Here is a 26,796-nt window from a genome sequence, read left to right on the forward strand (position 1 = left end):
TTCAGGTGGAATGATTTATGCGTGGGAAAAATTAGTTCAAATTTTGGCCACCAGACGCAAATGTGGTGGTGTTAATTAGAGATGGGCAAAACTGTTCTTTCCAGAGATTGGATCAGAACTGTTCACTCCCTGAAATGAATTAGCTCTTTTTCATGACTCACCACTCATTTACAATAGAAAATAAATGGAAGGCACATTGCCCTTTAAACTTGGTTTATTCCAGTACTATACCTGTATTTTGATCTTATTTGATCCTATTTTGAAGTAACACAGATAATGAGTAAGAATTTTGTATTGTTTATTGAAATTTCCACGATATGACAAAGTTTTTGATTATTGATTTATTTTGCACTATCGTGGTTCTTTGGGTGATCGGAAAATGTTGTAACTTGAGATTTACATTAACAATATATTTGGCTATAATGTATTAAAATTTCATTAACCTCATACAAATACATCGCAAGCCATATATTTTTAAAGTGAACGTTTCCTTTCGAAGACACCTAAAATCGCAGAATCCGTACCAGAATAAGAAAAAAATATGTAAATTTGACTGTAAAACGAAAGTGCTGCATATAGCCTTACGCAGAATAAAACAAGGAAAATATTGGTGTATCACATTTTGCGATACGTTTATCGGTTCGCTCGTAATTAAAGCGTAAATTCGAGTGTCCATAATAAAAATCCTATAGTAAGAGGAGTCATCAGGAACCTAATCTAATCAGTTTAAACAAATAAAAATAAAATAAAAACAGTTGATGTATACATAACATAATAATGTAATATACATAGCGGTATTACTACGAAGAACAATATCCAGTGGGGACGAACTCCGATGCAGAGGCGCTGAGTCGAGCAGGTCGAGCCGCGAGCTGTATTACTGCGTGAGCTGAGACCGCAGAGACCAGAGTGACACCTGAGTCGCTTTGCTCGACGCTCTGGCTAGAGTCGAGACAGTGGGGTGAGCGTTGAGCGGGCGAGTTCCGAGGGGGGGGGGGGGGGCGGTGAACTCAGCCGCTCAGAGACAAATCGTCCGTTCCCTTGCGAGCAGGTTTTTGCAAGTAGTTCCTATGTTATCCGCTAGGTGGCTCTCTGTCATGTTGCTCGCATCAACTGCCCAGAGGGCAGGACGTGCGACTGAAACGATCGCCGACAGAGTGCGATGCGAAGTTAAGCTGCGCCAGACACTGCACAGTGCACACGGCAGACGACGCACAGAGACGGCACGGCATATGTGAAACACAAAATCCAATGGGGCACTGCACAATGCAGGCAACCAAGGTAGAAGCAGGTCAGAGGCCGGCGCTGGCTGTGTTGTGTGGCATGCAGTGTGCTGTGACCAGCAGAGGTGCTGCTGATATGCTCCGTCTCTCTCTCTCTCTCTCTCTCTCTCTCTCTCTCTCTCTCTCTCTCTCTCTCTGCCGTGGGAAACGTTTGGAGCTACCGTTCTTTTTTTCTGAATCACTGATTGTTCACTCCTTTGAAAGATTGAACTCCATGAATTAGTTCAAGAGCGGATCCCCCATCTCTAGTGTTAATGTTAGAAAGATGTATAGAAATGTACCCATATGTAATGGATTAGGAATGGGACATGGGCAGAAAAGGTCAAACAAGCAAGAAAGTCATAGCGTTGTTTTTATTTTTAATCTGTTACACAATTCATTCAATACAAGCACCAGAGACATAGAGATGCTGTGTCTGTGAAATGATGCGATCGACAGTTGGCCGCAGCAGTTCTGGTAAAATCTGAGCAACGTATTTCTGTTTACTGGCCTTCAGAGCACGTAGAGACCAAATGTGTCCCAGGTAAACACATTATTTTAGATCTTCCCAGAACCAAGTCATGTGGTTTCATATCTCGAAGGCCATGCATCTAGAAAATCTCTAGACATAAAACGATCACGGAAGGTTGCATTAAGCAGATCTTTCATCGGGCGAGCAACACGAGATGTTGCTCCATCTTGCATGAAAACAGTGGCTTCCACAGAGTTGTCTTCCAAAGCAGGAATCGTGCTGTAAGAGGACATCTCGATAATATGAATTTGTCACTGTATAGGTACTCACGAATGCACATTACACGATTCCATACAGGAAGGACAATGGCTCTTGAGTATAACACAAGGTTTAGCAGTACCCCAAATTCGGCTGTGCTGTGCATTCACTGCACCCTGTAGTGTAAAATGTGCCTCATTGCTTCAAATGATGTCAGGCCACATGTCATAAAATTTGATCTGTGCCAGAAACCGAAGAGCAAATTCAGAATGTTGCTGCTGATTCAGATTCCAGTCACTGCACTGTCTGGATGTTGTGCAGATACTAGTGTAAAATAAAACTCAAAACTTTCCGTACTGTTGACCATGGGATAGAAAATTTTCGTGACACAGCCCAAGCACTAGCAACATCTGGGGAATGTACTGCACAGTCAGTTACAAAAAAAGCACCTCGTCAATACAGCACGGATGCCATACTGTCGTACAAGGTACAGTGCCAGATTTACACCTGGTGGCCAAAACTGAACCAAGTTTTTTCCAGGTGTTGACAAATGTGAAAATTACCGAACTATCAGTTTAATAAGTCACAGCTGCAAAATACTAACGTGAATTCTTTACAGATGAATGAAAAAACTAGTAGAAGCCGACCTCGGGGAAGATCAGTTTGGTTTCCGTAGAAATATCGGAACACGTGAGGCGATACTGACGCTATGACTTATCTTAGAAGCTAGATTAAGGAAAGGCAAACCTATGTTTCTAGCATTTGTAGACTTAGAGAAAGCTTTTGACAATGTTGACTGGAATACTCTCTTTCAAATTCTGAAGGCGGCAGGGGTGAAATACAGGGAGCGAAAGGCTATTTACAATTTGTACAGAAATCAGATGGCAGTTATGAGTCGAGGGACATGAAAGGGAAGCAGTGGTTGGGAAGGGAGTGAGACAGGGTTGTAGCCTCTCCCTGATGCTATTCAATCTGTATATTGAGCAAGCTGTAAAGGAAACAAAAGAAAAATTCGGAGTAGGTATTAAAATCCATGGAGAAGAATTAAAAACTTTGAGGTTCGCCGATGACATTGTAATTCTGTCAGACAGCAAGAGCAGTTGAACGGAATGGGCGGTGTCTTGAAGGGAGGATATAAGATGAACATCAATAAAAGCAAAACGAGGATTATGGAATGTAGTCGAATTAAATCAGCTGATGCTGAGGGTATTAGATTAGGAAAGAAGACACTTAAAGTAGTAAAGGAGTTTTGCTATTTGGGGAGCAAAATAACCGATGATGGTCGAAGTACAGAGGATATAACATGTAGACTGGCAATGGGAAGGAAAGCGTTTCTGCAGAAGCGAAATTTGTTAACATCAAGTATAGATTTAAATGTCAGGAAGTCGTTTCTGAAAGTATTTGTATGGAGTGTAGCCGTGTATGGAAGTGAAACGTGGACGATAAATAGTTTGGACAAGAAGAGAATAGAAGCTTTTGAAATGTGGTGCTACAGAAGAATGCTGATAATTAGACGGGTAGATCACACAACTAATGAGGAGATACTGAATAGAATTGCGGAGAAGAGGAGTTTGTGGCACAACTTGACAAGGAGGGGGGACCGGTTGGTAGGACATGTTCTGAGGCATCAGGGGACCATAAATTTAGCGTTGGAGGGCAGCATGAAGGGTAAAAATCTTAGAGGGAGACCAAGAGATGAATACACTTAGCAGATTCATAGGGATGTAGGTTGCAGTACGTACTGGGAGATGAAGCTGCTTGCACAGGATAGAGTAGCATGGAGAGCTGCATCAAACCAGTATCAGGACTGAAGACAACAACCAACAACAACAACAACTACTACTACTACTACTACCACTACTACTACTACTACTACTACTACTACTATAAATAATTCACTCTGTGCTGTCTAGACTAAGAACAGATAAACAATATAAGGCAGTGAGAAAGTCGAGGATAGGCTGCAGCAGGTGGAGCATGCAGTCATTCGAGCAAGCCAGTGGATGTGGAGCAAGAGCTAGTGCATTCTGTACTGGTATTTTGAGTTCTGTCACGGGGAGAATTTTCTGAGAGAATGCTATTTAAGTTGTAAGAGAAATGCTTGTTTAGACACACAAGTGGTGTGGCTCTGTGGGTAAGTTCCTTGCTTCACATGCAAAGATATGGGACAGATCTCCATTTAGTCTTGATGTTTCCTTCATTTCACGTACTGTCTCTTTCTCCTCTGGACAACTGTCTCTTAATGTGGAAAAATACCAGTTGTGCAGTGGTACGGAGTGCGTCGAAGTGTAACACACCTCGACTCGCTAGGAAGAAAACGGCATCCCACCTCAAACAGGACCGAGTCTAGTAAACCACTACGGTGTTGAAGACAATCTGTAGGATAAGGACAACTGTAATTTTTTGTGTTAAAATAATCAGTTGTGTAGCAGTTGTCTTAAAAAGCAGTGCCCCAAAATGTTGTTTCCTCCCCATGCATAGACAGGACTATTTATGAGTCAATGCAGGTTGTCAGTAAAATAGTTCAGTGTAACTGGACAAAGCTAATGATGTTTTTCTTATTATAACATATCACTTCATAAAAGTGATAACTTACTACCTGTACCAGGTGTAGAAGTATGAAACAGGAATTCCCCTATAGATAGTGTTAGTCATCAGTGTAGGGCCTGTGAGACCGCGTCTGCAGCTCCATCTGCTTCCTGAAACGGCTGATGACGAATGTCAGTGCACACGAATCCACGTTCCGTACATCGGTATCTGTTTCAAACCTGTAAACTTGTCAAGTTTTTTGCTTACAAACTAAGAGTTACGGACAAGATTCATTTTTTTGATGTGAGAAACGAGCGTGGGAAACGACCGAAAAACTTGGAAGACAACCAATTGCAGGTTTTGAAGATAATGGGGAGTGGGTGAGGATGATGGGCAGTGATACTCAAACTCAACAGGAACCCCCAGAACAATTGAATGGAACTCAAAAAGCCATTTCTTTTTGGTTGAAAGCTATGCGAAAGATGCAGAAAGTGGGAAAATTGGTTCAGCATGAACTGAATGAAATACGGAAAGCAGATCAAAAGACCACTTGGGAAATACTACTCACCAGATAAAAAGAAAGTCGTTTCTCCATCAAATAGCGACAGGTGATGAAAAATGGATAATTTTGAGAATACTAAGTGTTGTAAATCAAATGTGAATCCAGGCAAACCATAGACATCCAGTGTAAGACCAAATTGCTTTGGAAAAAGACTATACTCTGTTTGGTAGGACCAGAAGAATGTCATCTATTATGAGCTGCTAAAATCTGGTGAAGCCAATCACATTGATCACTGCCAACAATAAATGATCTATTTAATTCGAGAATTAAGTAAAAAATGACCAAAATAGGGAAAAAGAAAAGTCGTATTGCTCCGTGATAACACCCCATCTCACAGCAAAATGGGTCAGGGAAATCACCCAGGCATTCAGTTGAGAAATACTAGGGCATGCTGCTTAGTTTTCAGACTTGGCTTCGTCCTATTATCATCTATTTGCATCTGCTGGAGAGGTGGGAGAAATGTATAAACAGCAATAGAGATTATTTTGAATGAAATATTGTCAGTCAGTTTCAAACAGATGTGTAATTATTGCAGCCAAATTCCAGTGACATACAGTACTTATACAACTGCTATGTTTCCAGTGAGTGATCGTCATCAGCACATAGGAATTTTGCTAAGTGGGTAATAAGTGAGGAGTAGAGAATTTGTTTAAATGTGCATGAAATCGGGAGGATGGACATCTTGTTTCCACAAGCAACTGGTTACCACAATACAGCTCTGTGGAGATTCACCACTTCTCAGAGCCAGCACTGCCCCAGAGAACCCCGAAGCTCGTAACAAAAAAGGAAAGCAGAAGATACATTGTGTCTAGCCCATAAATTGGAAAGACTGGTCATTTAATGTGAACAATGTTAATGTTTATGGACAGAAATGTAGTAAAAGAAGTGTTTCCTGCTGCAATATTCAATCAATATTACAATGTTTTGTGAAGAAGGTAAGCTAACCTTAGCAAAGCAAAAGGGGATCTCAGGTAATTGTATTATGGTTCTTATACCCTTTCAACTCATTCCTAATTTAACTACAAATTAACTGAGGCAGAACACAGGTAACATTTCATTTATGGCATTCACATCAGAACTATCAATATTACTGAAATTTCAACTGCTATAGCAGTAATGTGTGACAAGCTGGGAGTTTTGGTTGGACAGGAAGTGTGTTAAGATAGCCGAAGTTATGGCGACCGCTCGTGTAAAAGGGCCCTCGTAGTTCTGTTGGTACATTGTTATATATAAGTGAAACGTGCAACTGGTAACATAAGAAGAAAATTCTCTCTTGTCGTACTAATAATCCTGTGAAATTACCATATTTACTCGAATCTAAGCCGCACTTTTTTTCTGGTTTTCGTAATCCGAAAAACCGCCTGCGGCTTAGAATCGAGTACAAAGCAAGCGGAGGTTATGAAAAATGTCGGTACGTGCCGCCACAACTAACTTCTGCCGTCGAGTATATGTAGCGCTACGCAGGCATGCTTTGTAGGCACAAAGATAAATACTGGCGCCAAAACCTCTGCGTCAGTAAATAAATAAAAAAAAATAGTGGAAGACGAGCTTTTTTCTCCGCCGCGAGTTTCGACCACTGCATTTTCATACATTATCCAACGAAGTAAATACAAATTCCGTATTGTTCATCTTCGAATGTAGCACAATTTCAGTATACTACGAAAATCTGACTGGCAAGACTGTTTGGGATGTTTGTCAATATGGCCAACTCTACGTTCTGAATTTTTTCCTATCTGTGAGAAGAGATGGTTGCTAATAGGAACCTGATGAAATTTGAATCACATACAGTATTCTCTTCACCATAAGAATAGTATGAATATAAACATTTTGCCATGTATTCTTTTGTGTTTGCTGCTATCTCATTTAAGTCCTGTCTGCCTAAAACTACGAAACTAGAGTGAGACAACAGCAAACGCGGAAGAATATACGTATCGTGTCATGTTTATATTCGTATTATTCTTATGTCTAATAGTGATACAGTCAGAAATGAAGCACGGCAAGTGACTAGATTTTTAAATCTAAGATGACTCTAATTTGTGTGCAGAATTTGATGTAATAAAGAAGCGGCCGCAAAGATTTTCAAACAGAAAAATTTTCGCCTAACTCTCGTTCAGAACATGTTCTATCATACGGAGTCTATTATTTGATTCTTGTTGAACATTATCAAAGAAAGCAGCTGTGTAAGTAACAACAAATAGCAGTCTCTTGCCATTGTTTCACTAATGAGATGATTCCTCTCTCTCTCTCTCTCTCTCTCTCTCTCTCTCTCTCTCTCTCTCTCTTTCTCTTTTCTTTTTTTTAAATAATGCGACAAACAATGCATGACACAGTGCAGTAATGCATTTTCATCTTAAGAGTGACGCAAACACCTATAACAAAGAAAACGGCACTTATCAGATCAAAGCAAAATAAGCAATCGATTCATACCAGACGAAGCACGTGAAAAAGGAAGGGTACCCGTATAAATACGGACGGAGTGCCTGACGCATAGCAATGGCTAAGTGGTAAAGCTTAACTGCTAAGTTTAAGACTCTAACCAAACTACTGTAGCTGTATCGTCATTCGTTTGACCTAAATTGTGTCTCATATTACAATGGACCAACTTTGTTTAGATTTGGAGGTGCGGCCTAAAACTTTTCTCTCCCCTTGAATTTAGTCTCAAATTTCATGTGCGGCTTAGATTCGGGAAATTTTTTTCCCTTTATTTCGAGTCTCATTTTTCAGGTGCGGCTTAGATTCGAGTAAATACGGTACAATAATACTACACCCTCTGTTACTAGGAGCAGCAGTCTTCACCATCAGAAACTCCTTCCGTGGTCGAAAAATTTATAGCAGAACAGGAGGTGGTGATTGCAAAACTCGCGGAGTCTCGCATCTCGGCACCACCTGAACCGACGCCAGATGTAGGATTGTATGCTGAACTGATTGAGGCAGAAGTTCATAACGTAGCCCTGGAAAAGCAGTTGAAAGAGAATGAATCTAATATTGAACTGGCCACTGAAAGTCTGGTGCAGAATACTATGGTAAGTACTACGAGACTTCCCAGATTCATTACTTTTTGTGAATAGTACCCAAAGAAATGTGGACAGTTGTCATATTAACAGAGCATGTTATCACCCTGTCACTGAAAATCTGAAAAAATTACTTAAATGTTTGTGCTGTTATGGTTGTGGTCTCTAATCAAAAGATACGTTTGATGCAGCTCTCCACAGCTGCCTATCACATGAAAGCATCTTCATTTCTAAATAACTGATGCGGCCTCCATCCGTTTGAACCTGCTTATTGTAGTCATCCCTTGTTCTCTCCTACAGTTTTTACCCCTGGCACTTCCCTCCGTTAGAAAATTGACAATCCCTTCGTGCCTCAGGATGTGTTCTACCAACTGATCTGATATTTTAGCCAAGTTGTGCCATAAATTTCTTGTTTCTCCAATTTAGTTCATTAGTTATTTGATCTGCCCATATAATCTTCCTTCTTGTCCAAACCATATTACATGTCTGCACAATGCTACACACCATATGAATATCTGCAGGAAAGAAGGAAAGACTTCCCAACCCTTAAATTTATCTTAAATCTTAGGAAACTGCTTTTTTTCCCCAAAATTTAATACTTTCTCCCAGACAAGAAACAAATTGTTTATAAACAGAAGAAATGTGTTTAGAGTCTTGAAATGAATACTTCAGTATATACAACACATTATTCCATTCATCCCACTACAGATGCAGTTCTTTGAAATAGGAAATGTATTGTCAATCTCATAGGAAAAGAGCATACTTCAACAACATGTTCTATCAGTATGAATGTGATACTCCTGCATCTGTTTTATGACTCGACTTCATTGCATGTAAGTGAACTAGATCGTCGCAATTTTTTGTGGAGATTATAATACCAGACCTGATCGTATCCCCAGCAAATAAAACAAATTGCATTTATACACCAAGGCAATTACTGATCGCAAACTTTCACTTGGCTGCCGGTTGTAGAATGCTGGGAGTAGAGGCTCGCATTCGGCTCGTAGCACATTGGCTGTTGTGACAAGCCCCACCTCCTTCTCATAGGACAGCCAGCTTAAAGCTGCAGCTTATAAAAGAAATGGAATAAGCATCACCTTAATGTTTGAGTAATTGAAAACAGTTATTACTACAATATAAGTATTACTTCCAAAAACAATGAGGAATGTGTAGGTAGAACTAAAATCTTACAAAACTAGTTGCTTCCACTGCAGTTGTCCATGGTTGTGTCCATGCTAGTGGACAGATTTGGTGGTGCTGGATGGACACGTGTTAATGACAGTGTTGTCAACGGCAATTTTCATCACACCGATGCGCCTCCAGTAATCTTCCTCCAGCTCTCACATTTTCAACAGTAAGGTTCCCACCCTCACTGGTGATATACTGATAGGCAGCATTGGCGAGATTTGACATGTTTCCGGCAGAGATATCCGAGGTAGCATAGTGGTTTGCAATGTGGACTCGCATTTGGGAGGATGATTGTTCTATCCTGTGTCCAGCCATCCTGATTTAGGTTTTCCAAGATTTCCCTAAATCGCTTCAGGCAAATACCGAGGTGGTTTCTTTGAAAGGGCATGGCCGACTTCATTCCCCATCCTTTCCTAATCCGATGAGACTGATGACCTTGCTATTTGGTGCCTTCCCCCAAATCACCCCCCCCCCTCCCCCTTCTCAGCAGAGATATCCCTCATAACATTTTGTTCTCTGAATTGTCGTTTCAGTTTGGCCTGTGCAAACTCGGTTGCATTCAGATTGCAGTTTATGGTGGCAACTAAATAAAATTTAATGAAAACAAAATATGATCCCTTTCCACAAAACAAATAATTAACAAACTTTATACTCAACACCCCTTCTGGCTGCGTTTCTGCCATGTACAAAATCAAGCTGACTCGGACATAAGTTGCAAATTCCCGTATTGCACAAACTTTCTCATGCATACATTTGCATAGTTCTAATGAAATATCACATTCTCAGCTTATGTATGCCATTCTCCCTACCTCCCATCCCTCCCATCCCTCCCATCCCATCCCTCCCATCCATCCTTGGCTGTAGTTTCAGTTCATACAAAAGATGAATACTTTACGGTCCGTAATTCAGTTTCACAATGCCAGCACCGTTACTGTTTGTTTTAAATAAAAGTTTGTATCTCCAGAAGTGTGGAAGTTATTGATTTGAAAATTTAGCACTATGGTTGTGTTATCAAAAGAATTTGGTATACAAAGTATAAAACAGATTAATATTTACTAGTACTACTTAGATTCGTAGAGGGTATGAGGAATGTATTGCATGCAGCTTTAGTCAAGGACATGGCTCGCACGGCCCAGTAGCCAGAGTGTGTGAGAAACAAAATCTGCTCTCCTCATGGCTCCATGCCAAGCTACGCTTTCAATGCAAGATGACAACTCATAATACAAGGGAGGATTGAAAAGTTTCGGAATCACCACAAGAGTTCAGCACTATTACAACACATATCACATATATTCATTGGACTGTTGCCTGTAAACACGTGCCACATCAGTACTCTTGGGAAAAAACTGTTGTGGTAATGTGGCTCTGTTGTTGTTCCTGCAAAGTAATTTGCGAAGAGGAAAAAATTGAGATTCGAGCAGTTATTAAGTACTTTGTACAGAAAGGTATGAAAGCAAAGGCATTGATGCCGATTTCCAGAATACACTGGAGGACTCTGCTTCTTCATATACAACAGTTGCCAAGTGGACAAATGAATTTACATTCGGTCAGGAGTGCTTAGATGATCCGCGCAGTGGTCAGCCGAGACGTCATTACTCCAGAAGTAATTGCAAAAGCACACAAATTGATCACAGAGGATTGAAAGCGTGTGAAATTGCTCACGCTTGCCAGATGTCATCTGAAAGGGCATATCGTATTTTAACTGAAGAATTAGAAATGAAAGAATTATCTGCAAGATGGGTGCCGTGACTCTTGACGCTGGATCAAAAACGCACGAGAATGGACATATCAGAACAATGTTTGGCCTGTTTTAAGAGAAACGAACAGGATTTTTTCACCGGTTTGTGACCGCAGATGAAACTTGGGTGCACTACTATACCCCAGAGACAGAAACAGCAGTCAAAGCAGTGGAAACGTGCCGATTCTCTGCCACCGAAGAAAGCAAAGGCAACTCCTTCAGGTCATGGCATTAGTGTTCTGGGAAGCAAAAGGGATCCTGTTTGTACTTGTAGATTATCTCCCCACTGGGCAAAAAGTTACTGAAGAATACTATGCTAACATCCTGGACAAATTGCAACAAAAAGACCAAGGAGGAAAGTTAGCAAGGAAGAAAGTGATCTTCCCTCAAGACAATGCGCATCTGCACACATGTACCATCACCATGGCAAAATTACACAAACTAAGGCATTAATTGTTGCCACACCTGCCTTATTCACCTGATGTAGCTCCACTGGACTTCCATATCTTACAAAAACAAACTTTTTCTTGGTGGATGAAGCTTCACTTTAAATGAAGAATTGATGGCCAGAATTGGCAACTGTTTTGCAGGCCTGTAGGAAACTCAATTTTGAGATGGGATCAAGGCAATGGAACAGCGTTGGACCCAGTGCATTAACCTACAAGGAGACTACACTGAAAAATAACAAACATTTCAGTGATGTAAGTACTTTTTTTTTCTATTTCGTTCTGAGAACTACTCAAACTGCCCTCGTAACTTGCTGTGGAACAATCAGATGGCAATTTCTCGTTGTGCCTACTGATATGCTGTATAGTGCTGTTCACGACACAGTCCATCAACCACAGTTATTGTTGATGAGCAGCGGACATGTTGAGCATTTACAGTAATGCTGCAGGCTAAAGCAATGAACTAAAATTTGTACTGTACTGAAATTGGAATCCTGGGTTTCCTGCTCACTACACAGACATGCTGATGTTATGCCAAAGTTGCTGCTGCTACCAGAGCTGCAGTGAATACTCTCGTAATCTCCCTCCCATATACAAATTCCAGTTCACACCTCAGCCCATTGCTATTCCACTTCTAAACTCGCATCAGTATTGCAGAGGCTCTCCAATATTGGAATAGTGCCTTGGCAGTGAGTGAAATGGGATTAATCCTGCCTGTACATCGTGTAAGTTGATGTTTCTGCCTCAGCCTATATCATTACTGTAGATATAGGTGAGGAACATAAACTGTATGTGATTAATCTTGAGTGCTTGTTATAAAGATAATCTTTACTGAAAATTGTTATGCTAATTATTGCTTTTATAACAACGAAAACAATTAATTTTTGATAATGTAATGTAATTGAATAGATAAGATTTACTCGTCAACCGGTGGCAGAACACAGATGGAACACAGCATCTTTCCTTTCCATCCCGTCCGTCAAGTCTTCCCTGACACGCAGTTCTGGGTGATTTTCCCCAAATCTGTGCCTTTTCCTGGACCTCTCCAGTCCTTTTCCTTCACCTCTCTTCCTTCCCCTTCAGCTCTTCTGCCTAGAGGAGCAGCCTCTGCCTCTGAAAGTTTGCCTAGCAACCTAATTATTGCTTTTGTATCGTACAAGTGCTATCTGTTGGTTATTTTGCACACTTTTTGGTTTCAATAAAACCCTATGTCATTTCAAGCATGTGTAAATTTTTACATCACTACGTATGTTATTTTGCGAAGTATTGAATTTTCAAGTGTTAAGACTTTTGGCTCACCCTGTATTATTAATAATTAATGTGTACTGCTCTTCTGAGTCGGCACCAATTCACGGGAGAAATCGTATACAAAATAATAAAAACGTGTCACTGAACAATTATTACTGTCAGTCGTGACTAATGCGTGTGGCCAGTGTTTGAAAAATACTGCTACAGTTGTAAGAGACTTTTATTTAACACACGACCAGTTTTGAGCTATTAATATGCCCATCTTCAGTTGTCGTACTGGAAACAGTAAGAGACCGGAAATAATTTTTACACTCGGAAAACGCACAAAGAAAACAAAAAATCCATAAATTTAAAAACTGGCAGTCGGGCTAGGTGCCGCGAAACGTAAATCGGTGCCAAAGCGACGTCGGGCAGCACTACGGAAGACTGCCCGGGTAAAGAAATGTGTAAATAATACCGGAACACTTACGCTCGGTACTGTGGCCCCGAGGGCCGTGTCGGACGAGTAGAAGACGTGGTGTGCTACCGATGGGCGCAGGTAATACATTACATAAATTTTATGTCACAGCTTCCACTCGGTTTTACTACAGTTCTGTGCTGCCTTGGTCAACATCTTTCTTTACCGTGCGTAATGCACTGTTAACATTTTTTGTGTAATGTTTTTTAATGTAAATCACCAATTCAGATTGCGAATGGCCGGGCTAGTGGTCTCGCGTTCTTCTTCCCGCCAATAGATGGCAGTACTTTTGCCACTCTGGTTTACCAGTTTGCTTCCTCCTTCGTGCCTGCTCTACTCCGAGCTGTGCACTCGTTGGTAGCACACCGCACCTTCTACTCGCCACTGTGGCTCTCGGAGTCACTGCACCGAGTGTAAGTGTTCTGGTATTCTGTGCATATTTCTTTACCCGGGCAGTCTTCCGTAGTACTGTCTTGTCACTTTGGCATTGACTTAGGTTTCACAGCACCTGGCCCAACCAACAATTTATAAATGTTTTCAAATTTATGGATTTTTATGTTTGCTGCTTGTAAAAATTATCTCCTATAACTTCCTATTTTCAGTACGACACCTGAAGAAGTGGTCGTGTGTTAAATAAAATGACCTTGCAACTGTGGCAGTATTTTCAGCCTCTGGTATAATTCTCAGTTGTGGATGTTCCTCCGACAGGATTGATTGTAGTGCGTGTGGATTAAGTTTTGAGAACAAGAGTCGGTAATATTTAGTATCGATATATTTTAGGTCGGCACCGTAACTGGCGAGCTTTTAAAATTACCGTAGTTTTACAGGATTGTGCTACCTGACCACGAAATTGTTCCACTTGACCTCCTGTAGGCATTACCGGAAACGTGCAGTGGTGTTACAGTAAACAACTAGAGTTGTGATTAAGAAAAGTGCATCACACTGTGAATTGCTTTAAGACAGTTGTGCATATACTGTCAAGTGGTTCAGCATGTCCTCACGAAATATCACGGTGAGATCTTGTGATAAGCTGACTACAGTGCCGTCACCCTCAGGTGCAATAATATTGTTTGACTAATACTACTGATAAGGTTGTCGATAGACTGTTTTATGGGCAGTGACAGCTGTCCTTATACCAGGGATGTTGCAGCTGTGTCAGATATTTAGCACGGTAGCTGGAAAGAAAGCAAATCGATTTGTAATTATATACTTGAATTTTTTGCAATGTAAATGTTCTGTCCATTTTCAGCACGCATTATCAGATTCAGCAGACATAGTTGTAAGAGAATGGGCAAAGCTTCAAGTTAAGAGACAGACTAGTGATATAGTCTGCCGTTCACTGAAGGAAATCATTTCGGCTGGTAGCTCACTTCGTTGCGACAGAGACTTCCTCCGTGTTGTTCTACTTGATGCTGAAAAGAAACTTAATGCACTTGATGAAAGATATGTAAGTATTAGCTTTTGTCCTACATACACATTACATATGTAAGCTGAAATAATATACCATTGGACATATGCAGTGCATAGTTCTAGTAAGTAACTACTAAAGCACTGAGTGGTCTGTATTTCCAAATACTTACTTCTATTCTTTCAAAGTGTTGTTGTTGTTGTTGCCGCAGTCTTCAGTCCAGAGACTGGTTTGATGCAGCTCTCCATGCTGCTCTATCCTACGCAACCGTCGTCATCTCTGAGTAACTACTGCAACCTACATCCTTCTGCGATTTGTACCCTCCATGCTTCCCTCCAATACTAAATTAGTGATCCTGTGATGCCTCAGAAGGTGTCCTACCAACTGATCCCTTCTTCTAGTCAGGTTGTGCCACAAATTTCTCTTCTCCCCAATTCTATTCAGTACCTCCTCATTAGTTACGTGATATACCCACCTAATCTTGAGCATTCTTCTGTAGCACCACATTTCGTAGGCTTCTATTCTCTTTTTGTCTAAACTATTTATTGTCCATGTTTCACCTCCGTACATGGCTACACTCCATACGAATATTTTCAGGAAAAAAGACTTCCTGACACTTAAATCTGTACTGATAACAAATTTCTCTTCTTCAGAAACACTTCCCTTGCCATTGCCAGTCTACATTTTATATCCTCTCTATTTTGACCATTGTCAGTTATTTTGCTCCGCAAACAGCAAAACTCATCTACCACTTAGTGTCAAGTTTCCTAGTCTAATTCCCTCAGCATCACCTGATTTTATTCGACTAAACTCCATTATCCTTGTTTTGCTTTTGTTGATGTTAATCTTAAATCATCCTTTCAAGACACTGTCCATTCCGTTCAGCTGCTCTTCCAGGTCCTTTGCTGTCTCTGACAGAATTACAATGTCATCTGTGAACCTTAAAGTTTTTATATCTTCTCCATGGATTTTAATACTCACTCCCTTCCCAATCACTACTTCCCTTTCATGTCCCTCGACTCTTATAACTGCCATCTGGTTTCTGTACAAATTGTAAATAGCCTTTCGCTCCCTGTATTTTACCACGGCCACCTTCAGGATTTGAATGAGTATTCCAGTCAACATTGTCAAAAGCTTTCTCTAAGTGTAAAAATGCTAGAAATGTAGGTTTGCCTTTCCTTTCCTTAACTTATCTTCCGAGATAAGTCGTAGAATCAGTATTGCCTCACCCCCCCCCCTCTCTCTCTCTCTCTCTCTCTCTCTCTCTCTCTCTCTCTCTCTCTCTCTCTCTCCCCCCTCTCTCTCTCTCTCTCTCTTCATCCACTGTGCTGCTACCTCTGGTTGTTACGGGAGGTGGACGGTAAAGTGTTGTCGCTCCGTCAACAATGTTGCCATTCTTATTACTCCAGTTACACTGCTTATGAAATCTAAAAGAAATCAAAGGTGAGAGTCTATTTGCACCAGTGCCGATACTTTTGAATTTATTCACCATTCCTGCTGAATAGACGGCAAATGTTAGATTTGGGATGATGTCGTGCACTTGAGTAATCCAGTGCCTGTAAATATTGAAATATTCAACTTTTTAGCTTCTTGTGATTCCTTGTAAGGTCCACTGTATCATTACTCCTTTCAATACTTATTCCCATGTTAGCCATAATGGGGGGAATTGAGTATGGTTTGTAATAGACAGCATTTAACTAACTCACAAACACCTGTATATTTTATACTGTGTATTTTTCATGTAGATGTTACAAAATACTGCTCCATTTTCTCAAACAAACAGAGATTTGTACCTCTCACAACTGTTTGTCCCAACCAGAGAAGGGACTGTCTAAAAAAGTAACAGAAAAATCATGGAAATTTGCTTTTTATTTTGCAGTACTGATTCTGACATATCAATGATTATACTGGTTGTTACATAAAACTGCAGTTCTGTAATAAGTACATGCTGATTCTTAGAAGTCTTTGGAATGACCTTTTTCACAAAATTCCTATCATGTACTAAGCAACATCACATGTTTAAATAGTGATCAGATATTAAAATACATTTACAGCAGTCTTCAAAAGTTACAGAAATCAGATAAGCTACACACAATTCTGTCAATTCTCTACAAGCTCTTGCAAATACATATACTTCCTAATCCAAGTACTTACCTGCTATAAACTTCCAGCTTCATTTCACATTCTGATATATCACTGGTACATGTGGACAGGTAGGCATCATATTTCTGTGTGTTTGTGGCACAGACAATACAATAGTGTACGTGATTAGGTCCCTTAGCTGACAAAACTGGGAAGCTGCCACATCATAGTATAGGCACAACTGTTGTGGCATGACCAAAGATGTTGAGTCTGATCTGTGGGTGACCAATGATATCAGGTAAGCTATTGGTGCAATATTCACTGACATATATTTGTTATTCTCACTTGTGCTATCTTATTAAAAGTAGAGGATCGAAACTCTTACATCATAAGACATGCTGCATGTAATATTAGAAACTACAGTACAAAGTCCATCTACAGAAAATTATGTTGGGCTTCTTAATGAGGTGTGCCAGTCAGTGTAGAAAATGAAATAATACTGATGTAGTAACAAATGGTATGACCCGCCAGGTTAGCAGAGAGTGCTAATGCGCTGCTTCCTGGGCTCAGGTAGACGCACCAGCCCCAGATCGAATCTGCCCAACGGATTAACGATGAGGGCTGGTGTGCCAGCGAGCCTGGATGTGGTTTTTAGGAGGTTTTCCACATCCTTCTAGGTGTAAACCAGACTGGTCCCCACGACCCACCTCAGTTAAGACACGAAGACATTTGAAACGTGTTTGCACTCATTCATGATTTACACTAGATGCAGACAGCTGGGGTACACTGATTGTGTCCTGGGGGGGGGGGGGGGGGGGGGGTTACAGGGTGGCGGCAGGAAGAGCCTCCGGCCAAATCAGATAGTCAGCACTCCAACTCTGTGAAAGGTGCGGGACAAGGTGCAAGCAATACTAAGTAACAAATGGTACATTAGAACCAGTTACAAATTTTATATACCATAGCCAGTACAGTTATTTCAACAATATATGACAGTACCGGTGTTGGAATCTACAGGTGTTGTCTGAGGGAGGGGGACCTACTTTAGATTGCCTGTATGAGGAATCTAAATTACTGTAAAAGTCAATGCAGAAAGAAACTATTAGCAACTGTTTTGTGGAAGATAGCCTCATTTACAGCTTATATTTGGAAGTCTTGTAGTACCAGCTGATTCATAGCTCTTACATGTCATGTTACATGTACAAATGTAACATTCATTGTCATATTAATACCTCTAAAAATATGCCGGGCATAGACATGGGGCATATTAGTCACACTAAAAGCTAAAATCTCCATTGGTAAATTATTAACAGGAGGATCATATTTTCCTCAAAACTGTAGCTACTACTTCCATTTCGCATAAAGTTGTTGTTATAAGCTTTAATCGCCAATAATTGCGTGGATATTCAAACACACTCACTTGGAAACAATAGCTGGTTACATGACAACAACTCAGTATCTCTCATTCGACTGCCATGCCGTGACATGCGGCCGGCGCCGTTCGTAGCTAGGTGGCGCTCCCGCGTTCAGCCGAGTTGCGGAGCGCCTCTATCGCCGTTTGCGTGTGCTGTCGTGGTGGCACTGTTAAATGTCGCGGCACTGTCACAACAGTTGTAGTGTGGTTTAGGTGGTCCGTACAGGCAATCCAAAGTAGGTCCCTTCTTCACATAACACTTGCAGGTTCCAATATCTGTACTGTAATATATTGTTGAAATGACTAATGACATGGTGCAACCAACTATGGTTTTCCAGTTTCATTATAACACTGCATGGTGAAAAAAGATTCACCTACTGTGTGTGTGTGTGTGTGTGTGTGTGTGTGTGTGTGTGTGTGTGTGTGTTTGAGGGAGCGAGAGATATTTATTTTAATACATCAGTATTATTTTATTTCCTAAACTTACTGGCACACCTCATTAAAAGGCTTCTGTGGTTGGACTGTACCACAATTTCTAATATTACACGTTACATAATATCTGATGTAAGAGTTTCAATCCTTTACTTCCAACAAGATAGCATGTGAGAGAATAACAAGCGTATGCCAGTGAACATTCCACCAGTACCTTACTTAATGTTATTGACCATCCACAGATAAGATCGTAAACATCTTCAGTCATACCATAACAGTTGTGCCTATACTATGACATAGGAAGTTTGTTTTTGTCAGCTAAAGGACGTTATCACATACATTGTTGTATTGCCCTTGTGCCACATACGCACCAAAATAAGAAGCATACCTGTTCACATGTATCAACAATGTATTGGAGTGTGAAAAGAAGCTGGAAGCATAAGATATGTAAATAACTTGGGTTATAAAGTGTATGTATGTGCAAGATCTTGTCAACAATTGACGTATAAACCAATGTCACCATTTCTGAATGTGTTATGGGTGCTTGAACATGACCCAAGGATAATAAAAAGAATACAGTCTACTTGGACCATGTTTTCATGCTCAAAACACTGGACTGAGTTTACCCTCTTCAAAACAACAAACTGTGGAGCTCTGATTGTGTGCCTCTTCCTGTTGGCGTGGCCAGCAATGCAACATAACCAAAAAAAGGTTCATGCAGACATAAGATCAGCTGTGCAAGATGTCTTTAGTGCTTTTGAAAGTGAAACCTGCATTGCCAGTTTGTCAAAGGATAAGTTTTGGTCCTGTGTGAAATCCACCAATGGATCAAATTTATCATTTGTAGATAGCAACTGCACAAAAATGGAAGATGGAAAAATTCTAGAGTTAGAAACAGTTACTCAGATCACATGTTCTCCACATTCACTTCCGTGCACACATTGACATATATGCATGTGACATGTGTAAGCAGGAGCGTTTGTGGAATGGAAAACTAAGAGTCAGGAGGAGGGGGCGAGGGTCCAGTGGACATTATGAAAAAACTATTAGATAATACCTGTAGCCTCTCTTAAAGTAGTTAATGACAGACCTGTGGAACAATGAAAAACCTGTGATTACACACACACACACACACACACACACACACACACACACACACACACACACACACACACACAAAATAAATATACATAATCTCCTGAATATTTATATCACTAACCTCAGTTTGTTGATTAATTATGGATCATGTTTCCCACGTATGACTTTCTGGAAATGAATATGTTGTCAGTGACTGTACATCCTCTAACACACAGTAAACAACTGTTTTTCGATATCTGAAGGAGCATGAGAAAATTATCATTTCCATAATTTTAGGGGGCTCCGGACAGGTTGATATCTTAATTTCCATTCCCCCCCCTCTAGTCATGGTCTACAGAATTTACCATTCCCAATAATAAATAAAACACATATTATCTCCTTAGTTCTGGTTTATTCATTTGTTTCAACAAAACATTGTGCGAGTAACCATGTATACGAGGGGCATTTGAAAAGTCCGTGCATAAATAAAAGCTACTTATGTGTTTGGCGTAAACCTTTGTTTTTCGAAATAGTCTCCTTTTAGACTTATGCACTTCATCCAATGTGATTCTAATTTGTTGATCCCTTCCGAATAATAGGAATTATCCGTATGCAAAACAGCTATTAGTTCCTGCAATCACCTCCTCGTTTCAATAAAATCATTGTCCTGCCAGCTATTTCTTCAAATTGGGGAACAAATAGTAGTCTGGAGAATAGGGGGGATGTGAAATGAGTTGGAATCCTATTTCCATTAATTTTGTGACCACTACTGCTGAGGTGTGTGAAGGTGTATTGTCGTGATAAAAAAGGACTTTTTTGTGGTCCAATTGCCAGCGTTTTTCTTGCAGCTCGGTTTTCAAACAGTCCAATAATGATGAATAATATGCACCTGTAATAGTTTTACCTTTTCCAGATAGTCGAATCCCAAAAGACAGTCGCCATAACCTTTCCGGCCGAAGGAATGGTCTTTGCCTTTTTTGGTGCAGATTCTCCCTTGGTAACCCATTGTTTAGATTGTTGTTTGAGCTCAGCAGTATAGTAATGTATCCATGTTTCATCCACAGTGATGAAACGACAGTTAGTCCTGTGGATTCTTCCTGAACGGCTGCAAATCATCCTTGCAATGCTTCGCACAATTCAGTTTTTGGTCAAGCGCGAGCAATCGCTGAACCCATCTTGTGGATAGCTTTCTCATGTCCACATATTTATGCAAAATAATATGTACCCATTCATTTGAGATGCCCACAGCACTAGCAATCTCACGCACATTATCTCTTCTGTCATCCATCACCATATCATGGATTTTATCAATGATTTCTGGAATTGTAACCTCCACAGGGCATCCAGAATGTTCAGCATCACTTGTGGCCATATGGCCACTCCGAAAATTTTGAAACCACTTATAAACTGTCCTAATCAAAGGTGCAGAGTCACAGCAGTGTTTATCAAGCTTCTCTTCAGTCTCCTGAGCTGTTTTGCCTTTCATAAAGTAATGTTTAATCACCACACGAAATTTTTTGTCCATTTTTTGACAATGACTCCACTTCCTTGATTCACGCGAATTTCAAACACAAAGAAATAGACCAATATGGCTGAAAAGATACTACTAACTGAACATGACCTCGATACGGGCCAGTGGTGCCATCTCTTGGACTTTGCACGGACTTTTCAGATGCCCCTCGTATGTAATAGTTCTCAGATTGAAATTTGATTTTTGAATCCCCCACCTCTGAGAGCAATTATTTAGGAGGTAGTGATTCAGTAGCTTTCAAAACACTTGAGGAAGAGAAGCTACGTGGAGAAAATGTAACGATCACCGAGCAGGAGTGCAAAAAAGCAAATGGGTATGAGGCTATGAGGACTAAAAACTGCATATAAGGGAAAGAAATTGGAAGATGGCTGACGATTAGATGGTAAGAATAGACATGAAAAAATCTGTCAAGGAAAGAATTCAAAACTATTATGGCATAGCAGTAGCATAGAAGATATTAGAAAAGCTGTGTGGGCAGTTTTGTTTCACCTCTTCAAGAGACAATAAACCCAGTCATAGGCCTTCCAGAAAGTGATTTTATTTACAAACCAGCTATTTCTTTTGCAAGTAGAAATCTTGAAAGAAACTTCCAAGGATTTGTCAGATGTAAGTCCACTGACGAAAATCACTCCCAAAATCCTAAAGAGTCCATGAACAGTGTAATCTTGGAGAGAATTCCCGAGAGTGTTGGTGGCAATCGGTATACTGCATTTTGGTGTGTTGGATGCAGTGACAACATTCACTGAAGGATATGAAGTACTGAAAAGGCTGCTAGAAACCTTTGGTCATTTTGCAGTAAAACAAATGTTAAATTTAGATAAAGAAAGGCTTTTTGTGTCTGAGAACTGTTTGAGACTTTGAAACGATGGCAAGACAGGCAGGAAAAAGGATATTGCAAGATGAAATGGAAGAGGATGCAGACAACCCAATGTATGGAGCTGGGAGGCATTGACAACTTTAATGGCTGTTTTCTGTAAGTTGTATTTTTCAAGAAAAAAGTGTACTTTCTTAGTTTCTATTAACCAGAATTTGTTCAAAATTATGGGGTATACTCATTGGAGTAATGTGCATATTTTAACATGGGGATTTTCGTATTTTGTAAATCTCAAAGATGTTAGCCTTATGTACATCGAACGGTGTAGGAAAGTTTGTCTACTTTTCACAAATATAATTATCTTAAAAATAATCAATACTTTCAGAAATACCTTTGTTAGTGGCTAGAAATGTGCAACCCAAGGCATATTTTCTTCAAATTTTTATTCCCAATAATTGCTGAAAAAGGTACCTTTTATATGAATAAATATTACATTGTTTAAGATAGGGATTTTTCCAATCTGCCCAGAACTCTTTAAATGAAGTAAAATCATATCAGCCATATTATGTCTTATGTAACTGTGTAAAGTTTGTGATTGCTATTTGTCCTGTGGTTAATGCTTTCTCACAAAGGTGACACTGTGTGCAGTAGAATCAACATTCATTGGTGCTGAAGAAATGTAATACTTGCCAAGAAATAACTCCTGTTCCTCTATACCTGCAACAGCTGAAATGAATATTGTTTTAATGTACGGCCTTTTTTTTCCAGAAAAGTGCTCAGAAGGAATTAATGAATTTAGCTAGCGATTTGTCTCATAGCTGGCACAATATTGAGAAAGCAGCGGAAAAAGCTAGAAGGAAACGTTCACAGGTAGACATAGAATGCAAGGAAGCACCAAATCATCTCACAGAACTAATGAACCAATTGAGAAGAGCTTCAGCAGAGGAACTTAAAGCTGTAAGTATCTCCTTCTCTTCCATGCAGATAAGCAGGTCTTGTATAGCTTTCATGTTGCATGATGCATATGTAGTTACACCATCATTTCTGTATATTTGATGTGGGAGAAAAGTAATGAGACTGATTTTTTATGTACCGTAGTTTTTATTTTTTCAGTCAATAATATTGCCCAAGGGAACTCCCTTGGGCAACTATACACCAGCAGTCATTGTTCCCACTCTGGGTTGCAGTGCTCTCGGTCACATTCTTCTGAATGTTCCTGAATCACAAAATGTCATTTTAAGAAATTTTTCAATTTTGGGGAAAAAATCAAAAGGACTCAGTTCAGGTGAATAGGGGGCCACAGAACAATATGAAAGCCTTTTGAAGTAAAAAATACCACGATGGAAGTGGCCGCATGGCATGGGGTGATCTCGCGAAGCAGCATCCACTTGTGTGCAATGTCCAGTGTCAGTTAATAATTCTCTCTTTTCCTGAGCCTTTCAACGTTAGCTTTGTAAAACATTTGGTTGAAAGTTTGTCCTGGAGGAACAAATTCTTTATGCACGATAGCCCTACTGTCAAAGCAAATTTGCTTGTTTTGATCTTTGATTTGCTTATTTGAGCTTTTTTTGGTCAAGTAGATGTGTGTGTGCCACTCCTTACTTTTCCACTTTTTCTCAGGATCCTACTCATAAATCCACGTGATGACTCGACTAAACCATTAGTGTGCCAAAGTTTGATGTACAGTGAAAGTGTTTAACAGGTCACCCATCATCCTTATTGTTAAACTTCAGTCTGATCTCACAAGAGCACGCACACTGAAGTGTTTTTCTTGGTGTTTTAGGGTTTCGTGTAGCTGCTGGCTCGCACCTTGTACTTGAAACTGAGTCAGAACACTTAACAAGATCTGTTACCCGACGTAACATCTGAAGTATTTACCTTTTCCTTTTAATCGAGTGCTACAGTTGATTCTCTTGAAGTCGGGGTCCTGCTAATCAGTGCCTCAGAAATCCTGTGTGTTGCTGAGGAAAGGCTTGACTTCTTAACATTCTGAAGTTACTGGAGCAAAAGAAGAAAACTTAGACTCATATCATAAAAAGCACGTCCTCTAGTTTCAGACATATATTTCCTTGAGTAGTTGTACAGCTCATTAGTGTGATTCACGAATTAGAGAAGAACACAACTTTCATAAGACATATGCCTTGGAGGCTCAATATGACAGTCCAGATTGCAGTATATTTCAACTGTCGCAAAACCATCCTGTCTCTCGTGTTAATTTTTGGAGAGTGTGGTTGCTCTTTGACAGTCAAGCCACTGCCAAGCCACCACCACAAAACGTAAAATGTGCCACCCACAGTGGGTGAAGCAACTTCTCACCACTTCTTGCTGTTTCCTTGTATTCCACACTGCCCGCTTAATGTCTGCAAACACGAAAACAGCCATGCACAGTATATGTTCTGCAACTTACTTGCTACTACTTAATATTATTCTGTCATGTTCATCTTTCCTTGCACCACATGACGAGTGTTATACAGGCGCCCACTAGAACTGATAGACTCAATTCAGTGCGTACACATACAGGGGGCGCACACGCGTGCAGACGCACACAGTTTGTTGCCTGGGTTACTTCCCATCAAGTGGACTCTCCCAACATTGAAAAAGTCTCTCTGCAGTGCCGTATAATTGTTAATCAGTTATTTTCAACAAGATGGTGTAACTTCACATACAGCTCGCGTTTCAATGTCACTGGTTGCTGATGTTTTTTGGTGATCGCATTATTTTACAGTGACTTTGGCCTCCACGATCGCCTGACCTAACACCACCTGACCATTTTTTTTTTTTTTTTTTTCCCGGGGTTTAGCAAAAGCAACTGTCCAAAATCCATCAATGAATGGAAAACTGCAATATCTACTTTCACTGCTTTTGTTACAGAAGAAATGTTACAGCTTGTGTTTGGAAACATAAGACGAAACTATCTTTGGCTGTAGTTTAAACTATTGTTTTTTCAATAAACTGGTTCTGAGTATAGTGGCATCAACATAACATGGTTTTACACCCAGAACTGTTTTATTGAAGATGACAAAGGCTGTAAAAGCCTATGCTCTCGTAGGCAGTTGTACTGTTATATGTATTGTAGTATTGGAATAAATCCCCCCATGAACCATGGACCGTGCCGTTAGTGGGGAGGCTGGTGTGCCTCAACGATACAGATAGCCATACCGTAGGTCCAACCACAACAGAGGGGTATCTGTTGAGAGGCCAGACAAACGTGTGGTTCCTGAAGAGGGGCAGTAGCCTTTTCAGTAGTTGCAGGGGCAACAGTCTGGATGATTGACTGATCTGGCCCTGTAACACTAACCAAAACGGCCTTGCTGTTTTGGTACTGCGAACGGTTGAAAGCAATGGGAAACTACAGCCGTAATTTTTCCCAAGGGCATGCAGCTTTACTGTATGATTAAATGATGATGGCGTCCTCTTGGGTAAAATATTCCGGAGGTAAAATAGTCCCCCATTCGGATCTCCGGGTGGGGACTACTCGAGAGGACTCGGGAGAAAGAAAACTGGCGTTCTACGGATCAGAGTGTGGAATGCCCGATCCCTTAATCGGGCATGTAGGTGAGAAAATTTAAAAAGGGAAATGGATTGGTTAAAGTTAGATATAGTGGGAATTAGTGAAGTTCGATAGCAGAAGGAACAAGACTTTAGGTCAGGTGGATACAGAGTTATAATTACAAAATCAAATAGGGGTAATGCAGGAATAGGTTTAATAATGGATAAAAAAATAAGAGTGCGAGTAAGCTACTACCAACAGCATAGTGAACGCATTATTGTGGCCAAGATAGACATGAAGCCCGCGCCTACTACAGTAGTAAGTTTTTATGCCTACTAGCTCTGCAGATGATGAAGAAATTGATGAAATGTATGATGAGATAAAAGAAATTATTCAGGAAGTGAAGGGAGACGAAAATTTAATAGTCATGGGTGACTGGAATTCGACAGTAGGAAAAGGAAGATCAGTTTGGATTCCGTAGAAGTAATGGAACACGTGAGGCAATACTGACCCCTATGACTTATCTTAGAAGCTAGATTAAGAAAAGGCAAACCTATGTTCCTAGCATTTGTAGACTTAGAGAAAGCTTTTACAATGTTGACTGGAATACTCTTTCAAATTCTGAAGGTTGCAGGGGTAAAATACAGGGAGTGAAAGGCTATTTACAATTTGTACAGAAACCGGATGGCAGTTACAAGTGTCGAGGGGCAAGCAGTGGTTGGGAAGAGAGTGAGACAGGGTTGTAGCCTATCCCCAATGTTATTCAATCTGTATATTGAGCAAGCAGTAAAGGAAACAAAAGGAAAGTTCGGAGTAGGTATTAAAATCCATGGAGAAGAAATAAAAACTTTGAGGTTTGCCGATGACATTGTAATTCTGTCAGACATAGCAAAGGACTTGGAAGAGCAGTTGAACAGAATTGACAGTGTCTTGAAAGGAGGATATAAGATGAACACCAATAAAAGCAAAACGAGGATAATGGAATGTAGTCAAATTAAATTGGGTGATGCTGAGGGAATTAGATTAGGAAATGAGACACTTAAAGTAGTAAACGAGTTTTGCTATTTGGGGAGCAAAATAACTGATGATGGTCGAAGTAGAGAGGATATAAAATGTAGACTGGCAATGGCAAGGAACGCGTTTCTGAACAAGAGAAATTTGTTAACATAGAGTATAGATTTAAGTGTCAGGAAGTTGTTTCTGAAAGTATTTGTGAGGAGTGTAGCCATGTATGGAAGTGAAACATGGATGATAAATAGTTCGGATAAGAATAGAATAGCAGCTTTCGAAATGTGGTGCTACAGAAGAATACTGAAGATTAGATGGGTTGATCACATAACTAATGAGGAGGTATTGAATAGGATTGGGGAGAAGAGGAGT

The 26,796-nt window shown here is 40.2% G+C and overlaps 1 protein-coding gene across 1 annotated transcript in view; it reads left to right on the forward strand.

The window, feature by feature from the left end:
* The window catches only part of LOC126143135 (uncharacterized), a 146,953-nt gene that overhangs the window by 105,032 nt on the left and 15,125 nt on the right, over positions 1-26,796 (forward strand). The window contains exons 5-6 of the mRNA XM_049915346.1: positions 7,864-8,106; positions 22,695-22,883. Of these exons, the coding sequence (XP_049771303.1) occupies positions 7,864-8,106; positions 22,695-22,883 (432 nt within the window). The remainder of the gene's footprint in view (positions 1-7,863; positions 8,107-22,694; positions 22,884-26,796) is intronic.

Source organism: Schistocerca cancellata, unplaced genomic scaffold (genome assembly GCF_023864275.1).
Source record: "Schistocerca cancellata isolate TAMUIC-IGC-003103 unplaced genomic scaffold, iqSchCanc2.1 HiC_scaffold_782, whole genome shotgun sequence".
Lineage (NCBI taxonomy): Eukaryota > Metazoa > Arthropoda > Insecta > Orthoptera > Acrididae > Schistocerca > Schistocerca cancellata.